Source organism: Bactrocera oleae, chromosome 2, assembly GCF_042242935.1.
Source record: "Bactrocera oleae isolate idBacOlea1 chromosome 2, idBacOlea1, whole genome shotgun sequence".
NCBI lineage: Eukaryota > Metazoa > Arthropoda > Insecta > Diptera > Tephritidae > Bactrocera > Bactrocera oleae.
In genome coordinates this window covers 476647-500205 of record NC_091536.1, presented here as the reverse complement: position 1 = coordinate 500205, position 23559 = coordinate 476647, and the positions used below count along the sequence as shown (strand labels likewise).

Sequence of the window (23559 nt, the reverse complement as noted above, 5' to 3'; positions counted from 1 at the left end):
TTTGTTTATACAATGGAATATTTATATTTCATAGAGTTGTATGCTTTTTTATAGATAACAATTATTCACGTTTTATGGAATTTATTAATTGTCCGATTTTTTCACAAAATTATGCGATAAGCTGTTTTGACTTGATTATCGAGTTGGTACAAAGTTTAAGATCATAGCAACTTAAAAACAGTTTCTTGAAAGTGCAATCTTCGGGTATAGCTATCTTCAATACGCCAAGTTTAAATCAAAAGTAAATACCTTTTGTTTGACAACAAATTTTGTGCAATCATTTGTGACAATTATATCACATTTTATCTATTTGTAATTGTCTATAATCTGAAATCTGTAAAAACAAATCGGTATGTATAAATGTAAAATAATATTGTAGATGATTTAATTTTTCATTCAAATAAATCTTTCATAACTTGGTGTCTGAAATTCTTAAAATATTTTGTGTCAAAAAACTAAAAAAAATTACAAAATAAAAAAATTTTAAATCAACTGATCAGCACCAGTTGGAGTTTTAAGGTAGTACACTGGTAACTTGGTTTAGAAAACTCGAAAGTACCATATATTAACAATGCATTGTAAAAATTTTAGGACGAAAATTGAAATATTAACGAAGTTATAGCACCTACACGTGAGGGTCTCGTAGTAGACTTCTATTTAAGAAAAATGTCACTTTTTTCGAAGTCAACCATTTTTTTATTTTTCAACGAAATTGTTTTAATCATAGTTTCAATCAGAATGACAACCTCAAAGAATAATAATCTTTTTGATTTTTTTGTTTCAGATGTCCTCTAGCGACCAAATCACCGGGGCCAGCCATCTCCTTTTTTTTTGAGACGCTCACCAAGTGTACAGTGGCTCGAAGCTATTTTAATTTTAAAAACTAAGAATAAAAAGAACAAAACAGGAAGAAGAAAATAAAAAAATTGAAAATTTAATTTTTCATTGCAAAATAAGAATTAAAAATTGAAAATTTAAGTCTTGATCCCAAAATCAGAATTCAAAATTGATAAAATAGAAATCGTTTGAACGTGTACGAGTGACGACCACTGCTCTAGAGAATTAAATATGATAACTCTGTACGAGATGTAGCTCAAAATGTTAGAACTCGAAGTATGCAAGCGCGAAAAAATTTAAATTAAAAAAAAATTTTTTTTAATTTTTATTTTATTTTAAATTTTTTATTCCGGTATATGGTATTAGAACTTTGAAACCTATTTTTTATTATGATTTCGAGGTTACAAAATATAAAATTAAATTAATTTAAATGTTAATTCAATTATTATTTAAAGCATTATTTGCAACCCTCAAATGACCCAAAGGTCATAGGCTCACTGAGTTTCATTACTACATCATAACTCAAATGAGATATATGTGATATAAACTCAATAAAGCGGGTAAATTTATTATATTGAGCGAATGAGGAAACCGTAGTAAGATCTGGACTGATTGCATTAACTTGGTATTACACAATACTAATACTTGAGAACATGTTTCCACGCTATTTTTATAAAGATAGCTTATACACTGAGTGATATATTGGGTATAAAAAATGTTAGAATAATGAAAGTTTGTATGTAGTAAATGGGAACTGGGTTAATCCGTTCCGACGTCACACATTTTCGACATTAAACTATAGTATAACCAGTAATATCTTTCAATTAATTTTTCTAAGATATCATTTATTGACCGATTTAACTCATTTCTGACACAACGACATGTTGTTATCATAAAAATATTTTCTCCGAATTTAAAGACTAATCTGACAGATTGACCGATATTTTCGATAAAAAGTCACCTTGGCATTGGGGTTCACATATTCGGTATCGAGGGGCCTGGAAAGTGAATTATCGCACTTTTAGCAGATTTTAATATATCCATTATATATAGGGTTTGTGGCAGTATCATCCGATTTCACAAATTTTCATACTGTTTTCGATTAACGACTTTCTGTGGACGCGGTTTCTGATTCCGCCTCTCTACAATACTAATTTTCTTTTTCTGCAATGGCGGCTACCATTGCGAAACTACCATACATGTACTTTTTTTTCATAACTAGCTTAAAATTAGTTTGTTTTTGGGCTTTAAGCGATCGGTAGTAAAATCCGATATGAACGGGATCGAGAATTTAAGTGCTTTGTTGGAGAAAAATATCTGTAAACACCACATAAGTACAATAGTTTGTTACTTATGAAAAATGTATGGAGATGTTCGGGTCTCAATCAGTGCGCAGTATACCAAGGCATCATATTCGACGCAAAAATGTTGCAGTGTCGCAATATTGGTGTAGTTATTTGCTTGATGGAACCTATTTTTAGTAGAGTGCAGCATAAATAGACGAGAATAAAGAAAAAAAGGTGGAATCTATTCCGACTACACTATAGGCAAAATGGTACCACACTAAATATTAAATATTATACTCTTGAAACATGTTGAAGTTAATCGAGCTAGATATGTTTATACCATATATAAATGATCAGGTTTATACATACTTGTCGTTTATAAATATTGATGACGAGTTAAAACCGTGTTGACTGTTTGTCTATCCGTTCGTCCGTCCGTGCAAGCTCTAACTTGAGTAAAAATTAAGATATCTTGGTGAAACTGTGTACACATATTCCTTGGCATCGTAAGAAGTTTGGTATTGTATATGAACACTGGCATGCCCGCAAAACGCCCTTAAATGAAAACGGATAACGGGCCATAAAAAATCTGTAAATTAAGATACAAAACTTAAACACACAACAATTCGCGAAATCTCATATCTCCGGACCTACTCAACCAACTTGAATCAAATTTGGTACAAAACATTATTACAATATTTCAATACCGATATTACTGAAAATCTACATCTGATTCTTTCATTTCCAGTATACAAACCAAGCACCAGCGAATGTATCGGGATGAAACTTTGCACGAAGATGTGCCACCTTATAACTAAAAATTGTCAAATTCGGACTATAATTGTTCAAGCCATCAGATACCCAAGATGTGGTCAATCTGTCTGATATATTATTGCAACTCGGAAAGAGTCCTTTCCCTATTATAATATACATGTATGTCAAAAATAGATTGAATCGGGTCAATACTCACATACACATACAGCTAATATACAGATTTTCGAACTTCTGGCTAAACATTAATGAAACCCAGGGAGCATTTTGTTGGTATTTGGCATGCTAATAGCATGTGGTATGGCCGAAAATAAATAAAATCATTAATGAAACCCAGGGAGCATTTTGTTGGTATTTGGCATGCTAATAGCATGTGGAATGGCCGAAAATAAATAAAATCGAATCAATACTACCCCTATCTTCAATTTATGGTATATAAGGTTTTCAAACTCCCGGTTGAACTTATACCATATATATTGATCAGTATTTAAGATATCTTGGAAAAATTAACTGAACGTATAATATTGGATATATTGTAGATAATGTCCGCAACTGCTATATCCTACATAATTTTATTTTCGTTATCTTAACAACCTTGTGCCGAATTTGTCGTTCAGTGTGTGAGTAATATATTTATAAAATTTTTTTAAATTGTCTTCTCAAGTATATACCTATAAGCAATGTCAAAATTAATGCAATCAGCCCATCCCTTTTTCTGCCCCCGAACTTAACTATTCCCTTCTTGTTTTTTATTACTTTAAAATATTTAAGAAGAATATAGAGTCTTTCATAAAATAAGCTAATATATAAAGCTTGTTTTTATTTTGGTTTTTATACAACGTTATGCAGCATTTCAAATTGCCCTGTCACAGTATATAAGTTGTATCACATTTGCAAAACCAATAAGAACTAAATGTAAAATTAATATCTTTACACCAAATTAAAAACAATACAAATTTATATCAATACTCATTGATTAGATTATTTATTGTTTGTAGAACATTTTTACAGCCGTGGTGAGGTGATTTAACTACAATTAAAGATAAATAAAATTATGTAGTATTTAACGTGTTTTTGTTAATGATTTAATTCAAGTACTTAGTGAATATTAAAGCATATCTTAAGGCTATTTGGCATCTGGTTTATTGGATAACCAAATGGTATGCAATTATTTTTAGATGAATCTATATATTTCTTTTCACTGCGTTGTATTCTTCTCGATTCCACCCTCCCGCTATTTATTTCTCTGTCGTAATATATTTGTAATTCTTTTAAAATAGTAAATAATTTCTCAAAGTCACTTTCCGGGGAACGTAAGAAATTGCACTTTATACTGTATTCTTTAAAAATGAAACAGTTAAACAAACGTTGCATTTTAAATTCCAGCTGTTGCATGAGATATTTAACCCCAACTTTTGTCATTGAAAACACATTGTATACCGTTTGTAATCTTGTTTCGGTGGCACATTTATATATCTGTGTTGACCATTTTTGTAAAAATTCAAAATATTTATTGAAACACCAATTATCAAATAAAAAATTCTGATCATGTAAAATATTTTGCTGTATATCAGCATAGTTTTCAAATGTTGTTCGAATGATGTATAGAGCATTGTTAATATATTCCATTCCCTCGTCAATTATTTCGAAAAATACAACATTAAAAAATTCCATTTCAGCAAAATAATTCGTTAACTGCAACTTAACGTGCGGTAGCAACATTTGCTGACCGGTAGGTACACGGCGGAGTTTCATTAAAAAAGTAACACTTTCATTTTTACTGATTTGCAAAAATATTTCCGATTTAAACGCGAATTCTTTTAAGTGATGGGATGCTGTTCTGTAGAACTCCATGTGATCATTTAATTTCTGCCATTTCTGCTGCGATCGCTCCAAGCTTAACTTATTATCGAGCGTTTTTAATATTATTGAAGTTGTTAAATTTTTTTGTAAATTTTCTAAGAAGTTGCGCAACGTATTCTGCAACTTAATTTTGACAATTTCGGCATCTTGTCCAGATTTGTAATATATATTCGAGATCTTTGCATCAAAGATTTTATTATTATTTCCTGATAAATATTCGCCTTCTTGCAATGTATAATGATTTGAGTTTTTGCATCTAGTTACTTGTGAAATTGCAATAATAAAGATGAATATTGCAATTAAGGAACTCTCCATTTTCACAATATATATTTTTTATAGTGTAAGGAAATTTTAAAGCAGCTGGATTACGATATGCACCAAATATATTCTATAAATTAAGAATATTTGCTTATATTTAGTTCTCTATAATTAGATACCATTTGTTATGAGTTGTGTCGTCTTACGAGAGGGTCCTATGTTGAAATGCATTTATATGAAATATACATATCTGTGTACATATATACATGAATATGGAGATCAGCTTTTTAATAGAGATGTGTTTTTCTATATATTTTGTGTTAAAAAATCTAAGTATCTTTAAGTTAAAAAAAAACATAGTTTTGAAGATATTCGAAGATTGAAGATTCATTTCAGAAAATTGCAAATGTGAAGACAGTAATTTTATTGCAGTGGGTCCAGAAACTACAACTATAAAGATTTAGACATATACCTACTATAATCAAGAGAAATATTTTCAAGTTCGTTTAAAAGTATGTATATTTTTTATTTTTCTGAGTGCGATTTCAAAATTCTACATCTAAAATATGAATGAGTATTAAATTGTGTTTGGTGTTTATTAATTACTCCTGTCTTATAATTTTATCTTAAGCTAACTTATCAATAATCTTTTGAGCTATACAAAAATATTGGTTTTAATCATTGAACCGTTTCAATCGAAAAATTTATCGATACGAGCGAAAAATATTATATGATAATTTTATCGAAAATGAAATTTTCAATAAAAATTAACTTACTCACTGGCTTGAAAATATACATGTCGCAGCTCATAGATTTTCGTAGAATCGAGAAAAATTGTTGAAATCTATCCATATTTAAAAAAGTTGAACGTTTGTAAGTATTTAGTGTAAGTATAAAATTTACTGAAGTCAGCTGAAATGCTTCATGGCAAAAATAACCAAGGTTGGATACTCCAAGAAAGCAATGATCCGAAACATAGGAGCAGACTCTGTACTCAATGTAAATAAAGAAAACCATATTGTTACTTGAAATTGGCCATTACAGTCCCCAGACTCCAATCCAATAGAGAAATCTTTAAAGAAAGTCAAAATATCAAGAAAACATTTAACGTCAACAAAAAAGTTCATTCGCTTAATTCCACCTACCTGGAAGTCGCTTCTTATGGATTATGCGGAAAATTTAGGTGCAAGTTGCCATCAAAGATCTCAGGCTATAATAGTCAACGCTTGAGATTGGAGCAATTTATTTTCTTTAATTACAATAATTTTCCCAATAAACGCTACCTACACTTTGGAAAACGCAAATGTTATGTTTTGAATGCACTGTACAAAATATCAAAATCATGCTATTGTATGAGTATAAGTTAAGGTGTACCTCTAGGAAACATATTATTTGATACTAACTTTTTGAATATTATATAAATTATAATAAAAATCATAAAATATAAACGTTGAAGCTACATGTGGCATGTGGCTGCAGTTCAGATTTTGGAAGTAACTAGCCGAAACACCACGTGCTTTTTATTCGTGTCAATTATGGTATATGGTATTTATAAAATGTAACAAAATTAATGAAAGTTTGACCGCTTATGTTATATTGCCTAAAATAAGAAAATTTTATATTAACATGATCTCTTCTCTATTTAGATTCGTTAAGTTCTTCTTCACCAAACGAAATGCGAAAGAATACAACTTAAATGAACAGTATGAATGAAAAAAGTAATATCAATCCAGATATGGACAAATCGACATCTCCTACAAATGTATATCCAACACAGCCTTTAAACCATGTTACATCGAAACTTCAGTGTCTTGAAATGCGATCCATGTATCCAAATGTGCCGTATGTAAATCCATACTGTAGTCCTCAAACTAATCGGCGAAGACCTCCGTTAAAAGAATCTCGTCGCGTTTCAACGGAGCAATCTGGCAGTTTTTTACAATTAAATCAATATAAGCTTATGGACCAAATTGGCCAGGTAAGTAAATGCATTTAATATGTCTTTAAGAAATATTTGACCGAGGTACATACATGTTATATGCTACTTTTTAATCCGACTAAATGTGTCCGAATTATAAAAACTTGATTAATTTTACCTTTCTAACTCATTATTATGGTCCTGCACAGAGTTAATCAAGTTTAGGTATTATTCCTGTTAAGTTAATTTTTTCAAGTATCCTTAAGTTTAATACAAATAATATAATAACTAAATGCTATTCGCATTATATTCCTAATTTAATTGTTTTGCATGCTTTCTGCAATTAAATTGTGGATTTTTATTGCTTGTTACTATCGTCCGACTTGTTACTGTCCACTAAAGGTTGAATTTTAAAATCGAACGGTATAATGTTTATTTTTCAAGGTTGAAAAATACACATATGCTTCAGTTAGTGACAGACGCAAAACTCTATACCATATAAGCTAAACGACCTATCTTATGAGATCGCAATGTAAATGAACACTAACCTCTGCTTCTACCGTCTGTAACGTGTGATATTCGTGGGATAGGAACGAGTAACGTGATTGTTCTCTTACAACGCAGGGTTGCCAGTCTCGATACTTTGTAGTAATTATAAAATAAACTAAAAGGGTAAAGTTCATATTAATAAGTCCATTGGTAACACAAAAATTTAAAAATTTAAATAAAATGGGGTGAAACACTCTGATATCGAAAATGAATTCCTTTAATGAAATTAAACCCATAAATAACAGAATGAAATGTCGCCATTTCTTGTGTAGAGCTTTTAATTTCTATCACCTCACGCATACTGGGTGAAAATCTGCTATTGTACATAAAGTTCAACACTTTGCGGAAGTCAACTAATAACAATTATTCACGAACATTTTTTGTGCTAACCTATTTCGTATTATGTGTTGACGATTCTTGTTTTCTTATGTTACCCTTAACCCTTTACGCACTTGCCTTGCATGTCATTCAATCATCGCTCGATCTACTTCCCGTTACAGTCACGTCAAACCCCACCTCCCCGAATTTTGCATTAGTCGCCACTTTCTCCCTCTCCAAAACAGAGGGAGTGCGGATAACTGCCCACATTTCTTAATCGGTCTAGCCTTGTGGATCCTTACACCTAGTGACTAACCCTACTTCTTAACAACTTTTTTAATGACTTCTTTAGAGGAAGTTGAAGGCTCTTTACTCCTGACCACAATCGACCAGTTCTAAACAGGCCTCGGCGTCACCGGTCGACTTCAGTACAGGTGCTGGAGGCGCAGGCATATCGGCTCCAAACACTAAACTGCTCAACTCCCCGGTGATGCGCAACATGAATGAGCACATTGCGATAGTACCAAAGGTACAGTACAAAATAAATAAAAATACGCACTTACCGCTACTCAGTGCCAGCCATGCCGTAAAATGCGTCAGATTCAGAAAACAATGAATCGTGAAATCGGAAGTTAAATCCACTAGGAAATCAAGACATTCTACTACTAACTTTGACAAGACCCTAAGAGGCTTCCGTGATTTCAAATGCACTAGGCTATATGTATTTGGATATAAACATATTCCTTATCATCAGCACACTCCTTGCCAGAATAAAAAAAGCTTTCTTTAATTGCTGCGATTTCCTCTCGGAAGACACTGCAGTGGTCTGGTAGACGGTAAACGATCCCTGTGCCCTTGACCCCCTCGACCCTTTTCCACTCTTCTCTGGAATGAAAATCAATATTGGGGACCGATTTTAAATTCAATTCTGTAGTATTTAAAAAATCGGTAGTATTGGGTACAAACAAGAGCTTTCTAAGTATCATACAATGCGCCTTGCTAGTGGCGACTAATAGGAAGGATTCCCTCAGTCAAAGAGCTGACTTCGCTCCCAGTTGCTTACAGAACAAGTCCGTTCACAGAAGTGTAAAACTACGTTAAGTACCTGACTACGCGTTGTTCTGAGAGCTCCACTGGTGCAAATACTATTTGCTCTTTGTATGCTTTCCATACTTCTTACCGCATATTTATTTTCCGTTATTGGCCACCATACCAACCCACCGTAAGTCATAATCGGCTTAACAACTGCCGCGTAGAGCCAGTGAGCTACCCGAGCCGTTAATCCCCATCCTTTTACACGTGTAAGTTGCTATAGCTGCTTTCTTTATGCTAGCGTCTAAGCTTGGTTTTCATTAAAGCTTCTTATCCCCAAGTGGCTTGCCTTATCTCTTATTGCTAGCCTGCTTGAAAGCGCCTTCTATGTCTATGAAGGCTACGAAGATGTATTTTTTTACCTCCAGAGATTTTTCAATCTGCCACTACCGAACTTTGTGTTGTTTCTTTGGATGTTCCTTTAGTCTATTCGTCTTTTCAACGTTTTTAAGAGGAATGAGGAAAGACTAATTGATCTGAAATCCTTTGGACTAGTTTGTGAGCTTTTGCCCACCTTTGGTGTGTATATTACCTTGATCTGAGCTATCTCACTTCTCTTCTCCTTCGGAAAGTTTTGCTTAATTAATTTGGTTTCTGCAGTTTTTCTGTAAGTTCTTAAGCCTCTGGAGGCCACCATGAAGGCCTTATTCTTCCCCTACTCCTTGTTATTGAACAAACCACCTCCAGTGCTTGCAGGCAAGAATCCGTGAACTGTTTAACGAGCATGTCCAGATCTTTTGTGTTCTCGGGTGCAATGGTGGATTCATAGGAATACGTTTTTGTACTACTACCTGTACCCTACCTACATTTTCTTCAATCATTGGGTTTACTTGTATATCAGTTCTTCCGACATGAGTGTTATGTCTAATACCTCCTTGTCGGTTTCTTGTTATAAATGTTAGCATCTACCTCTGTTGCATAACAAAAGCTATAAATAGTAAATAGTTAACCCAGTTCCGGCGACACCTAGATCTGCTGCATTGATTTTATTTAAACTTTATATTTTGCTTATAATGAAAACCACTCGACGGTTTGAATTTTTTTTTAGATTTTTGCATTTTGCCCACGGGAATGTGGTCGAAAAGCCGACCATCAGCCGAAAACAATACTCACTAATGTAAAACAGTGTGAGTTTTTATCATTTATTTTGTTCGAGGACTCAATTTCACATTACATTTTATCCAAATAAAAAAGGAGATACATAGCAGAAGTAAGTTTTAAAAGACTTTTATTAAAAGTTTAATATCTTAACTTCATATTTCGTGGAATTCATTGAAACACAAAACATACAATACTACATCGCATTGGGTGTATTTATAAGACAAATGATTGTGACAATTTTGACAACGAAGGGGCTTCTCTAATTTGTCAATGGATTTTCGAACAGCTGTTGACTGTGAACGTCTCGGAAGTCGAAATTGACGGTATTGCCATTCGAAGAAAACTTTTTGCAACGTAAATACGGAACTGTAATTAATCAAATTTTTCTGTTTTTTGTGGCATAGATCTTTCAGTGGTGCATGACATTCCCTTCTCATATTTGAGGAGAGTACAATGAATCTGCCAAGCGTTCACCATTGCGTTATCCAATCCTTTTTTTTATGAGTGGCCAATACAACTTTTTGCCTCGAACACGAATTTAATAATTGTTCATGGTATTATCGAAGAGATCAACGCCATCCATTCGATTATTGTATGCCCATACGCTGTATGGCATATCAACATAGCCGCCTTTCCATCGCTTCATACGATGCAGAAGTTCAATTGCTTCATGATTCGATGCAATGGTCACGACAGAATTGTCGTTCCAGCAGATTATTGTTTCGATCAAACGTGTAGTCTAGCCAGCCACGTCCTTTCTTCATAGATGATAAGATGTCATTAAGGTTTCGTATTCAGGTTTTCGATTCTCATTTAAACCGCTGTATGGAATAAACGAATACAAATGCAGGGGGGCGTTCCTGCGAATCACACTGGAAGACTTGTTCGGGCTCGTGGACAACAACCGACTAACTGCCTGCCTGGAAGGGTTTCTTTTTATATTCATGACCTAGGAAACTTTGAAATAATTTTATTCTGGAAACATCTAGAAAGGAAGTTCTCGATTATTCTATGACTTGTAAACAAGTTTTCAGTCGATTTTTAAATTTACTGCTCCGTAATCACGAAAAATTATATGCATATCAGGCGACTCCCCGTCTTGTATGCTTGGATTATGATACTTATTACGTTAAATTGTTCGTAAAAGTACGCTGTAATCAATAACGTCCACAAATAATTTTCTGTTGAATTTATAGTGTATTAATACATTGGAACATTGGAGTTCACCAGAAAGATAAATAATGAAATGGAGATGTAAGTCGTATTGTTTTCGGCTGGTGGTCGATTTATCACCCAGGGCATTTTGCACATTCGTCATTATTCTATACTACAACCAATCTGGTGTCAAAAACATTTCGCGTAAAATATGCGACAAACATCACAATATATCAGAAGTATTATTTTTTGCAAAATTTTTAAACAAATATTAAATTTAATTTAAAAAAAATGTGGGAAAACAGGTCTTTTGATAATCTGGTAAAATTAAAAAAAAAAAAATAAATTATCGCGGCAACAGTTTTTGTTAAGCAACATGACATACAAATATTGCCTCGAGGTTATAATTTGTTCACTTTCGACTCGGCGATTTTGTTTACTTTTAATCATTTGCTTCGGCGTCAATAACGGTACTTATAACGCTTTAAATATGCCTACTGTGTGTTAATTTTTTCTTTGAACTTAAGTAAGCATTTACTTTGTTTTAATGTAAGTTATTGTGTTGACTAAAGTAACAAATTGAGATTTTATCAATATTTAAAAAATTATTTATTAGAATTTATATCTTTAAAAAAATAATAACTTTTTCATGTAAACCCCAGTTGTATGCTAATTTTTGACGCTGACTGTATCTACTTGTATATGTACAAGTACATACAAGTATGTTAACTAAAGTATAGTGAAATTAAATTCAATGAAGACTCGGACCACGATAGCGTCAACATAACTCCGGCACTCATTGACCGGAGCAACTCTCGGGGCAAATTACTCAAAAGACCCGGACACCCTTTGCTAACTGTCAATGGTGCGGGTAAGCCAGCCCGGGGTAAAAATTCTAAAATGCTAAGACGACCCTTCGCTGCTATGGGAAAAGGAATTTGCGAAGTTTCAAGGGAAGTGTGGGAGAGCGTTGGACAGTGGACAGTAGCTGGATTCCGACCATTCCGAAAGAGAAAATGATCATACCTCGCGAGGTAAAACCGGATGATGCACTGTGGCTCCTCAAAGGATAATGTCCTGATTTGCCGACGAAAGATTGGATGGTGCTAAAGGTCATCAAGTCCGGTAAGGAGGATGGCAGCCTGAACTATAACTGATCTTCGTCTTCAAAAATGTGTTTGATTACTTCAGCTTCGTTCTCATGTTCAAGCGCTTCAACTTTAACACCAGTTTCCTACATTTCTCCAAAATGTGGGACCGCCGGGGGATTAAAAAAGTTATTTGTTAATTAGCCACTTTATCTGCCTTTTGGTTGGTTTATAAATACAGAACCTTTTAATGTCTGTATTTTTAACGGCTTTTTATATATATCGCCTGTGTGAATAACTTTTATTTTTGCTATTTGAATAACAGGACTTTTTATATTGCCTATATTTTTAACAGGCCTTTTTTTATTGTACAAGGCGAAAGAAAAAAGATTTTACCCACCCTATTACACATATATTTAATTAGATAAGTTTATTTTGAAAATTGTATTAAAGAACAAGAAAAATCATAATAAAATCGGAATGAGTTAATTCTCACTCAATGAAAGGTTTTTAATTTTTCCCACCAGTGGTAAGAACTTAAAGTTACTTTCTTGAGTTTATAATACCTATGGGCCTTTTATAGAGCTCAGGCAATATAATAAGACCTGTACTAAAAATACAGGCAATATAAAAAATACCTTTATTTAAAAAACAGGCAAAATAGAAAAATTCCTCTACAAGCAATATATACATTTTGGTCTATCGTGTTTAAAAAAAAGAGCTCAGCCAAAGTATAAAAATAATCCTGTTAAAAATACAGGCAATAAAAAGTCTTATACTTATTAAACAGGGTAGGTTAAGTTAGAGGGTCGATTCTCAGAAGGATCACACTTGCACAGCTTAAACGCCGGTCCGTTGTGGTACCCAAAACTCCTTTGAGCTGGATCAATAGACCCTTATATGTCGACAAAGCGCTTTGTGAGATGGCCAATATCTATTTCAGCCAAATCTTCTGGTCCGCCAAAAGTGTGATTGCCGATATGTTTCAGCCTCAGCCTAGCAAAAGCCGGACAGTGGAGGAGAAAGTGCCGGGTCACCCTCCTCCTTACAGTTTTGACAACTAACATCGGATAGTATTCTAAGCCGCACCGCATGACTTTCTATTGGAACAGGCAATATATGGAAAAAACCCTTTACAGGAAGTATATAAATTTTGGTCCATCGAGCTTAAAAAAAAAAGCTCATACAAAATTAAAAAAAAAAAAAACCTTATTTTTGCATTTTTTTCCTATAATTATTTTCGTTCTTCAAATACCTATATAATGTTGACAGCACATTGGGCTACAAAAAACTTTTCTATCTTATGTCTGACGCCATCTTAATATGATTTAATTTTTATGCACATCCATATCGTCTCGTAAAATCCAAAATATCGTACCATCAAAAAATTTAAATCAATTTTTTTTGTTGATTAATTTATTATACAAATATGTACAAATTAAAAAATTTCTCAATATGCGTATTTTATCTATTTTATGCCGTTTTTTCCTTTTCTGTAAACAAGCGATGTTAATTTATTTTACACGATTTTAAAAAACATAAAAGCTATTCGCTTTGTTACGTTTCCTTGCTTTCCCATTGAATAATTTAAGGAATAATCCAACATAATTTTGTGCCATTCTGGCTGTTTGACATTTTCTACTCTTAAATAGACGAAGTTATGTTATATAGAAAACTCTATGATTTGTATTCCAATGGTTTCATCCTCATATAATACGTTTGGTATATTAAATCTATTTAATTTAAAAATTAGTATTGTTCAATATAAGCTAAGCCATATCTTTGACATATCTTAAATGTATTTGTAGGGCTCATATGGGCTAGTTAAACTAGCTTACTCAGAAGAGGACTCAACTCATTACGCAATGAAAATTCTTTCGAAACGTCGATTGATAAGACAAGCAGGATTGACTAAGCGTGGCCTAATTAAACCAATTTCACCATTAGAGAGAGTTTATCGAGAAATTGCCGTGTTAAAGAAATTAGATCATCCAAACGTTGTAAAGTTGTTCGAAGTGTTAGATGATCCGATGGAAGACTCGTTATATATGGTTTTTGAACTAGTAAAACAGGGATGTGTTTTGACCATCCCAACAGATTCACCGTTAGCTGAAGATAAAGCTTGGATTATTTTTCGGGAAACTCTACTTGGTTTGGAATATTGTAAGTTATATAAAACAAATAATATTCAAATTTAAGTTTTTATATTTAATTAGTGGTTTCAGTATGGAAAGATTTTCCAAACAAGCAAATAATTTTTATGATCTCACAACATGTTTCACAGAGTACGTTAATTTTGTTCACCTAACAAAACTAATCGATGTAGATAGTTATACAGAGTTATATAAATAATGAGAATCACGATACGAGTTGAATTTCGGGAAACTGTCTGTCAGTCCACCGTGCGTCCCACTGATGCATATACTGCCTGCTCTCTGTAGGCTTTCCATACGCCTCGCTGCGTATTTCGTTTACATTATTGGCCACCATACCAATATACCGTATGTCATGATCGGTCTAACAACTACTGTGTAGAGCCAATGAGCTACGCGAGGCGTTAACCCTCTTTTGGGCCTACTATCATTTTGCAGGTGTAAAGTGCTGTAGCCGCTTTCTTCACCCTAGCGTCTAAGTTTGCTGTCCATGAAAGCTTCCTGTCTAATATTAGTCCTACGTATCTTGCCTTATCTCCAATTGTTAGTCACCGTCACTATAACTTCTGGAGTATTCTGTTTCAATAATATAATATTACTTAACGTTGTTAGGAGGAATGAGGTGAGACTAATGGGTCTAAAATCCTTAGGACTTGTACGTGAGCTTTTGCCCGCCTTTGGTATATATATTACCTTGACTTTCCTCCATATCGAAGTAATATACATAGTTTAATTGCAGAGCCCCTCTAAGAATGGTTGTTATCCTAGTTATTATGTAGTTCTGGGACTGCTGTAACTGAACCGGAAATAAACCGTCAGGTCCCGGCGATTTGAAGGGCTTGAAGCTTTTTATCGGCCAATATACATTGCTTTCTGACACTATATCTATAGGAGAGGAATTTATTTCTAGTCCACTTTTATGAATATGCTCCATTGTATGGCTTTCAGAGCTATTAGTAAGCCTAAAGAGTCTTCATAGATACCGCCCAGCTATGCGCCAATGCTATGTACCAATTGTGCGATTATTTTCCTAAGTCGAGACGCTTCTGCCGTATTCTCGATATTATTACAAAAATGTTTCTAAGAATTTATTTTATGCTTTCCTAACCTCTTTTTGGTCTGACCTTAGGAGGTTGTAATAACTATTCCAATCTTCCTCGCCTTGGGATAGTTTAGCTAAATTAAACTGTTTCCTGCAATATATCTCTCTAATTTTTTAAGTTCGGGGGACCACCATGGGAACCTAACTCTACCCCTACTACGTGTTATTGCACATGCTATAACGATGTAACATAAAGCGTTAAGGTTTTTCTTTGCAATTATACATGCCTTGAACTTGCCTTCGCAATTAGCCATATATAGCTTGTAGTTCAATGTCCTCAATCCACAAATACGTGGTGACAAGCTCAGGCTGTTCTATTACCGCGCTGTTCATTAGGGCTACTGAAGCTGGTTTGCTGTGATGGAGATTAATTTGAAGCAGACGGATTTACTATTTTCCTATCTGCGTCGTCTTAAGAGTCGCTCAGGAGCTCTCTTTCAGTATATAGTTTAGAGAGTCTGTCTTCAAGCTCAGACCCCGAATAACAGTGAAGTCGTCACTCGAGGACTCCATAAGGTCGTCTACAACATCGGCGTCCGACTTTTAGGTAATTTTTTAACCTTTTTGAATCTATGGTCAATCTCCCCGTTACTTTTCGTCAGTGGTTCTATGGATTCTTTTGTTAACAGCAGCAGAATCTGCATGGATGCTCGTTTCGTCTCCATACCAGATTCCGCTGCGGGGGTTTTCGAAGACTTTGAGCAATCTCCATCCCTATATTGGCAGATTCGGGAGCCATACTCTTGGCTTTAATCAGGGCTATCCTTCTTATCAACCGCTACCAGCCTGGTCCCGGCGAAAACCTTCCCTACCATGGCTATTGCAGGCATCTGTGCATGACGGTGGCGGACCTGGATTGCTTAATAGCATTTTCAGCGCCACATTTTCCAGAGCAGCTTGCACCCATTTCCATTGGGCTCTGGGAAATTATCGTTTGGGATCTCCCATCTAGCACATCAATGATAATGCGGTTTCGGGCCACGGTTTCGGGCTTACAACGTGATATTGTGGTATCTATTACCAGTCGACACCCTCGGGAAGTGTTCAGCGGGGGATTTTTGCAAACCATAGTTTTTCTGTTTCCTTACTAGTATAGGACATCGGACTACTACAACCATGCCTACTTTCCACATATCATAATTTTAAATTTCAAATATGTTATACTTTCCTTTTAGAGTATATTAGTTAAGCACAAATTAAGTTATGGGAGTAAACCTTGTACAAATAGTGTCTTATCAAGTGTACCGAACATGTGGATCTCAGTGTCTATGGCTGACTTTTTGCCGAAAATATCGGTGGATCTGGTTGATAATAATTTCAAAAATTACTGTATTGTATATATCGGTCAATCAATTTGTGAGATATTTGAATAAAATTCAGACACTTATTTTTCTTATAATAATAGTCGTAATGTCCAAAATGGATAAAATCTGTTCAAGCCGACATATCCTTATTATAGGAATTTTCAATCTTCCCTTTGACTTTAATGTATCGGTCTATTTGTGAGGTATCTTATTGAAATTCAGAGAGAACCTTTTGCTGATAATAATTTGAATTTCTACCTATGGTCTAGTGTAGATCGAGAAAAGTTGTACCGAATGCTTTAGAATTTTGCTTATTGAGTTTAGTTCCAAGAAAGATGTAGTCAGTCACATCCCAAAAATTCAAAGATCCGTTAGCGACTTTCAAATATATGGTATGCTATTTTATTTATAAGGTCATGTGCGAATATAACACTTTTCAGTTAAAAACTAAAATTCGCTTTTTGTCTGTTTTGTAACGACCATATTATTGTCATTGAGAAGAAAGGAAAGAAATAGAGAACTGTGTATCATTTTCTAAACCAGTTAAAGAAGCTACCTAAGCAGTGTAGTCTGTGTATCTATAATCAGCTTTATTTAAGTTATCAAAAACCAAATAAACAAGAAATTTGGATATCTTGAAAATGACGCCTTGTTCACCATCACAAGTCCTTCTAGTACTTCTTCATAAAGTGATAAAATGGATGCATTTGGATGATGAACACCTTAACGGTTATGTCCACAATTTTTAAAACCGATTAATTTCATAGCCAAGTAGACGATGGACGTGAAACCGACCATTTAGGTGAATTCCTATATCTCTGGAACTGCTCGACTAATTACAACCACATTTTATGTGTTTCGGATCGTTGTTTATGTTGAAAGCTACTAAATGTGTGTTAATGCGCTAAAGAAATGCGTCAGAAACATTTTTACAGCAAAGAGTTTAAATGGGACAATTAAACAAAAGCTTCGGATTCCAGTAAATAGCATGTGCTTCCATTAGCAGCACCAATAGCCATCCTATATGCAAAAAATTAAATAGAAGTAAAAATCTATTTTTTTTGCTTCAGAAACTTGAAAATAGGGTTTATTTTCACGGTATAAACTCATTTTTGACAATTTGTATTTTCTATATTTTGTGTTAATTGCTATAAATAACTTTTTTTACGACGTTGTGTAAAATACTTGTAGATCTAGGAGGAAGTCATCTAAATTTGTTTAATTCCCATATTGCATTCCAATAACAATAAAAAAAACATTAACTAGTTTAATAAACAGAAAGTTATAACGGAAAGAGTTGATTATATTGATGTTGTATGTTTGGATTCTATGGCAATTGTATATTTTGCGTAATACGGCAACATACCGATTCCAATAACTTCTTTAAGTGATCACTAGATCATCGTATCATAATTGAATTGTATATGGGTGTATGTATGAGTATGTACACATATGTATATTATCAAATTCGATCACAGCAGAAGGTTCACTTAATATGTTTCAATTTCATAATCATAATTCTCCAAAATCAGGAGTACTAAATAAAATAGGGATTTCTTTACATATTTTATTTTTCCACTGTTCTTAATTTATATTAAAATATTCAAAACTCGTGGTGTTAAAAATCCTGAATTGCGGCTGTATGTATAATATGAATAACTGAAGTTATGTGCAGTCGGCATTTAAAAACATTCTAAGTTCTTACTTAATTGTAAATATTTCCGCAACCTTTCTTCTAACGCATCCAACACCTAATTAAAGTGTAAAAAATAGTTAAATTGATTAATTTGTGTATTTTTTTAAAAGCTGTCTGCTACTTCTTCTACTTACGAATTTAAAACTCTATCCGCGCAACCAAGCCAAGAATAAAAAGGTGATTTTGAATCTACCATCCAGGGCTATCAGAGATTTCTGTTAAAGTTTCTAGGAGTTTCTTAAGACCCCAGTTCGATCTCTGGGTTGTTAAATAAGTCCCAATTTAATGGCTATTCACTTATCTTTATTTCTAAGCCAAACAAACTAACGTTTTACTACTCATTATACGGCAACACTCTAACTAGAACTGTCTTTGCTGCACAATCCAGCAGCCCTTATATAGTAGATTGTTAACAAAACTTCGCCACCAGAACATTGCGGCATTTATGAATTACTATCTAGTTGATTCGATAATTCTGACTGATTGACGACAGCCTACTTAATAAAATCTTTGATTTAACTTCTCCAAGGTTGTCGTGCTCCGCTCTGCCCAATATGATATTGCGACTGAGCTTTCTGCAGCTATTTCTCCACTTGTTTTACATTTGTTCAACTCCACGTAATGCATTAACCTTGCAATTCTGGATCTTCTTCACTCGTTTTAAGCTATGTTGACATACTTGTATGCTCTCCATGCGCGTTCAACAGTAGTAACATACGCTCCACATAACGCGCTAAAGGTAGCCAAAACAACTTCTGTTGAACATTGAGTATCTTCCTTTTCTTGTGTTATCGTTGTTCCTTCCCCTAATTCCAATTGAAATACATATTCGTCAATATTAACGTTTCCATGGTCTTTCGCAACCGTGACTGTAAGTCGGCCTATATTCCATTTGTTGCCAAATCACGTTGCTGCAGCTTCTTTTTTATATATATTAAATTTTTACATCTTGTAAAGAGTGCAAATTAATATGTTAAAACGATTTCCAAGCTACATCCTTAATGTAAATTTTGTTAAAATGCTATTTAATTTGTTAAAACGATTTTCCAAACCAATAAATTTCAAATTTGAAACTCTTTTCCATCTTATCAGCATCTTCATTTTTATTCGGGAATTAGCACCAAATTTAATAATGATTGATAAAGAGTTAATATATCAAGTTAAAACTATTTTATTTTCCTTTTTTCAGTACACTATCAACACATTATCCATGGTGATTTGAAACCGGAAAATTTGTTGCTCACTGAATGCGGGCACATTAAAATTGCCGATTTAGGGGTGTGTAACGAATTTTTCGGTGAAGATGCAATGATAAGTAGTGGGAGTACGGCAGGCACTCCAGCATTTAGAGCACCAGAATCACTAAGACTCGGACGGGTAAGAAAATTTGTACTAAACATATTTTTTTTAATATGAGTTTAAGAACAAAAATGTAAATTAAGTAGTAATAAAGTTAATCGAATTATATTTTTATAAAATTTTGTAAAAAGAAAAACCTTCATAAGGCAACTATAACATTTTTTAGCACAGGTAATTTAATATAAATGTTATTAAATGTAAATGTACAACATATTGGTACAGAGTATAATAGTTTAAATATATAAATAAATGGTCACGATAACAAGACGAATTGAAATCCGGGTGACTGTCTAGCTGTCTATCCGTGCTGTAACTTCATGAACCTTGGAACACATGATCCTTTGCACCATAAGAAGTTTGGTATTGTACATGGGCGTAATCGGTCCCCCGCCACGCTCACAGAACGCCAATAATCGAAAACCTATAAATTGCCATAACTAAACAGCAAATTAAGAGCAACGAATCGCAATAATGGGGGCCCCTTTGAACTTAAACTCATTAAAAAGGGGGCGTGGCACAGCTACATAACTATAATTTGCACAGGACAAATCCCTTATACACCTCTCACCACTGCGTAAAAATAGGTGAAATCGGATAATAACACCGCTCACCCTTCATATAACAGTTTGTTAAAAACCACGAAAACTGCGATAAATCAATAATTTATTGCGTCAAATACGTTAATATTTACACCCGTGATGGTGCAAGAGGGCTTAATGGAAGCCAGTGACAAATTTAAACGATGGGCATATCACCGCTCACCTTTCGGTGAAATCACATATCTCCGGATCTATCAACCAATGTGAACCAAATTTGGTACATCACATTACACTTGGGTGCACTCCTATGTTACAGTGTGAAAATTTGCGAAATCGGACTACAACCACGCCTACTTCCCATATAACACAACCTTAAATTCCAACTGATTATTTCACTTTTCAATAAACAAATCAAGCACCAATGAATATATCTATGGCATATACAAACTTTGCACAAATAGTGCCTTTAATATTAGTCATCTCTCTCGAGTGTAAAAATTATCAAAATCGAACCAGAACTGTTCAAGACGAAAATATCGGCCAAAGTGAAAGATATACAATTGAACTTCGGAGAGAATCCCTTTCTGAGAATAGTTACTTCAGAAACAATTATTGCAATTTATAAGAACAAAGTATAATGTTCTGTAATGCATCTGAAATATTTTTGACATTGCATCATGTGTTAAAACCCAATAAACCGGCAGTCGATGCGCACTGAGAAAATCGCGCATCACAAATAAAGTCGACGCTTTTTGACATTATGCAACGATTGTAAAGCTTGGTATTAGTTGGTTTATTAAATCGTACTAAATTTGCATTAAATTCTGAGATTATGGCCAATAATGTAGTTATGATAGCAAGATTATAATATATGTTGTGCTTGTATTTTCGATGAAACGGTCAAAATTATTTATAATTAAACTATTTGGTTTTAATTTTAACATTTTTTATATTTATACGCTCGCAAAAAACACAGCTTATTGCTAATGTAAACTTTGCAGTAAAAGTGTTCTGTAACGTCAAATTATACAACGCATTATTTTGCAAAGTTGTTTGACGTTGCATACCGACGATGTATAAATACTGTAGTCATACTGTAGCGATACTTTGCAGTAGTACGTTTTCGAAGTCAGCCTACGTCTGTGTGTCAAAAATAGCTTGATAGCCATAGATTTAATAGAAATATTTTCGAATTTCTGGTTGACTTTATACCGAATATATCTAAGTTACCTCAGTAAAAGTGAGTAAGCGTGTTTTTCTAATAACGGTGTATCTTTGAGCCCAAAATGGAAAAAAGCGGGTGAAAAGTTGCCCTAGCTCCATATAACATATATCAGTAGTTTTAAACTTCCGGTTGACTTTACTCCTTATACAATATATTGGTATGTGAGGTACCTTAAATAAACTCAGAGAGCATCTTTTTCTATTAACTGAACGTAAAATGTTTGATATACTATAGTTTAATGCCGAAAATATGTGAAATTGTATTATACTACACGTTTCATTTTTCGTTATTCTAACAAATCTTCTGCCGAATATGTCGGTCAGTGTGCGAGCTAATTATTTATGATCTCGAACAATCAGCCCACACCTTTTCTGTCCTCAATATACCCTATATAGTGATTTCCAACTTCCCAACTGACTTCTAAGTGAACAAGTTTTCCTAAAAATTATGTGAGGTGTAGACCTTGGTCTAAACCTGAAATCCCTAATATTATATATTGAATTCCGATTCTCTGGTTAACGTTTTTCACATCAGCTCAATATCATAAATACTCAATATAATAAATTTTATTTTGATCGATTAGTTTAGATAGTGGAGCTGCGACTACATAAACAAGCAAAGAATACATAAAAAAACTGTTCTTGAAAATCTTTGAATCACTATTAGGGAAGTTGCAGAGGATGTTGGCATATCGATCGGCTCATGCCATTCAATTTTCTCGAATGTTTTACATATATATCTTTGGTTGAGTTAATATCACATACATCACATTTGAAGATGTTTTTAATATACTTTTAGCTAACGCAAAGTAAAATATAACAATAAAACTAAGTAAGTCTATTACCTATAAAAATAATTTAGTAAAATAACACTTGCAAGTTGCAAGAGTATAAAATGTTCGCTTACACCCGAACTTAGCCCTTACTTACTTGTTATATATTTTTCTCTTCAGTACATTGATAAGACCTCTGGGCATTAAATTCACAAGTTTCTGTATCCTCTGTAAAAATTTTCGCCATTTCTTTCAGTATACCCTTAATGTTATAGAATGTTTTCGGATATTTGGGGTGATTATCCTGCTGGAATCAAAAACTCTGTTCCATCCCCAGTTTCTGAGCTCTTTGCAGTATAATATTTTGTTAAATTTGTATATCTGGTCTATCTGGTCCATTATGAAAACACTAAATGTGAGGTTTCCAACATCGTTGGCTGCCATACAACCTCAAACCATAACACCGCTTCCACCATGTTTTACGCTTGGTACCATATTTTTTTCAGATACCTTTCTCGTTTTCTCCAAATCAATTTCTTCCCTTTTATCCCAAACGTAGCTCGGATATATATTGCAATGTCTTTTTTTAGCACCGTATTGCATTAATTTATAAGAGCTCTTTATGTATGTGAATAGGGACTTTTGTATCATCATATAAATTTTAATCAATTTTAAAGCTATGGTATTGCAGATTCTAAGCTGAACATGGAAACATCTTGCGAAACATTCCTTTTCAATATCATTATAAAACACATGATTATTAACAAACACACATAATTCCAAAGAAAATTCCAAAGAAAATTCCAAATAATTTAATCCAAATAAAAAAATATAATAATAATAATTTAGTTTTTGTGTCAACTATGACTGTATAACAGTACGAAAATAATTAGTGCACTTGCTGAAACAAAGTTTGAAAGCTCACAAGTGAGCGAATATTGAGAGCAAAACAAAATAAAGAAAACCAATATTCCATTGATTTTTAGTTGTAAAAAAAAATAAAGAAATTTGGGGGGATTCGAAAATATATGATTTCGCTGAAACTCCACCAAATTCGCCATTTCTCCCACTATGCAGCGTGAGCACCCATGTTTTAACAAACCATGTTTCAAATTTATTTCCAGAATATACATCAAAATTGTTAATCATGGTCTTTATGGTAAATAATTTTCA

General features: G+C 33.6%; 2 protein-coding genes and 1 long non-coding RNA gene across 10 annotated transcripts in view; 1 reads left to right on the top strand and 2 right to left on the bottom strand.

Annotated features, from left to right (window-relative positions):
* The window catches only part of LOC106623349 (calcium/calmodulin-dependent protein kinase kinase 2), a 34004-nt gene that overhangs the window by 7803 nt on the left and 2642 nt on the right, over nt 1-23559 (top strand). For 4 of the 5 annotated variants that reach the window (XR_004978809.2, XM_014242824.3, XM_014242858.3 and 1 more), the window contains exons 2-4: nt 6662-6993; nt 14045-14399; nt 19681-19868. Coding sequence is in view for 4 of the 5 variants with exons in the window: in XM_014242824.3 (XP_014098299.1) it covers nt 6712-6993; nt 14045-14399; nt 19681-19868 (825 nt within the window). In the remaining variant the exon portion in view is untranslated. Of the gene's footprint in view, nt 1-784; nt 850-6661; nt 6994-14044; nt 14400-19680; nt 19869-23559 lie in introns of all 5 variants that reach the window. The other variant, XM_014242834.3, reaches the window with a different exon arrangement.
* Nucleotides 674-23179, bottom strand: LOC118683006 (uncharacterized). Of its 4 annotated transcripts, none has more exons than XR_011395012.1 (5): nt 22544-23179; nt 6161-6298; nt 5796-6087; nt 2493-2678; nt 674-883 (listed from the first exon to the last, which is right to left on the bottom strand). It is a non-coding gene; the product is annotated as an uncharacterized lncRNA (long non-coding RNA). The 4 variants fall into 4 exon arrangements; XR_011395011.1 differs by lacking the exon at nt 22544-23179 and adding an exon at nt 7429-7470; XR_011395009.1 differs by lacking the exon at nt 22544-23179 and having other exon boundaries at nt 6161-6663.
* LOC106623369 (uncharacterized) lies at nt 3851-5256 on the bottom strand. The gene has a single exon (XM_014242870.3). It carries the CDS (start codon nt 5070-5072, stop codon nt 3993-3995), a length of 1080 nt encoding a protein of 359 aa, XP_014098345.2. The 5' UTR covers nt 5073-5256; the 3' UTR covers nt 3851-3992.

Bases quoted from the DNA above. Each gene is read 5' to 3' on its own strand.
- LOC106623369 (XM_014242870.3), bottom strand. From the start codon at position 5,072: ATGGAGAGTTCCTTAATTGCAATATTCATCTTTATTATTGCAATTTCA.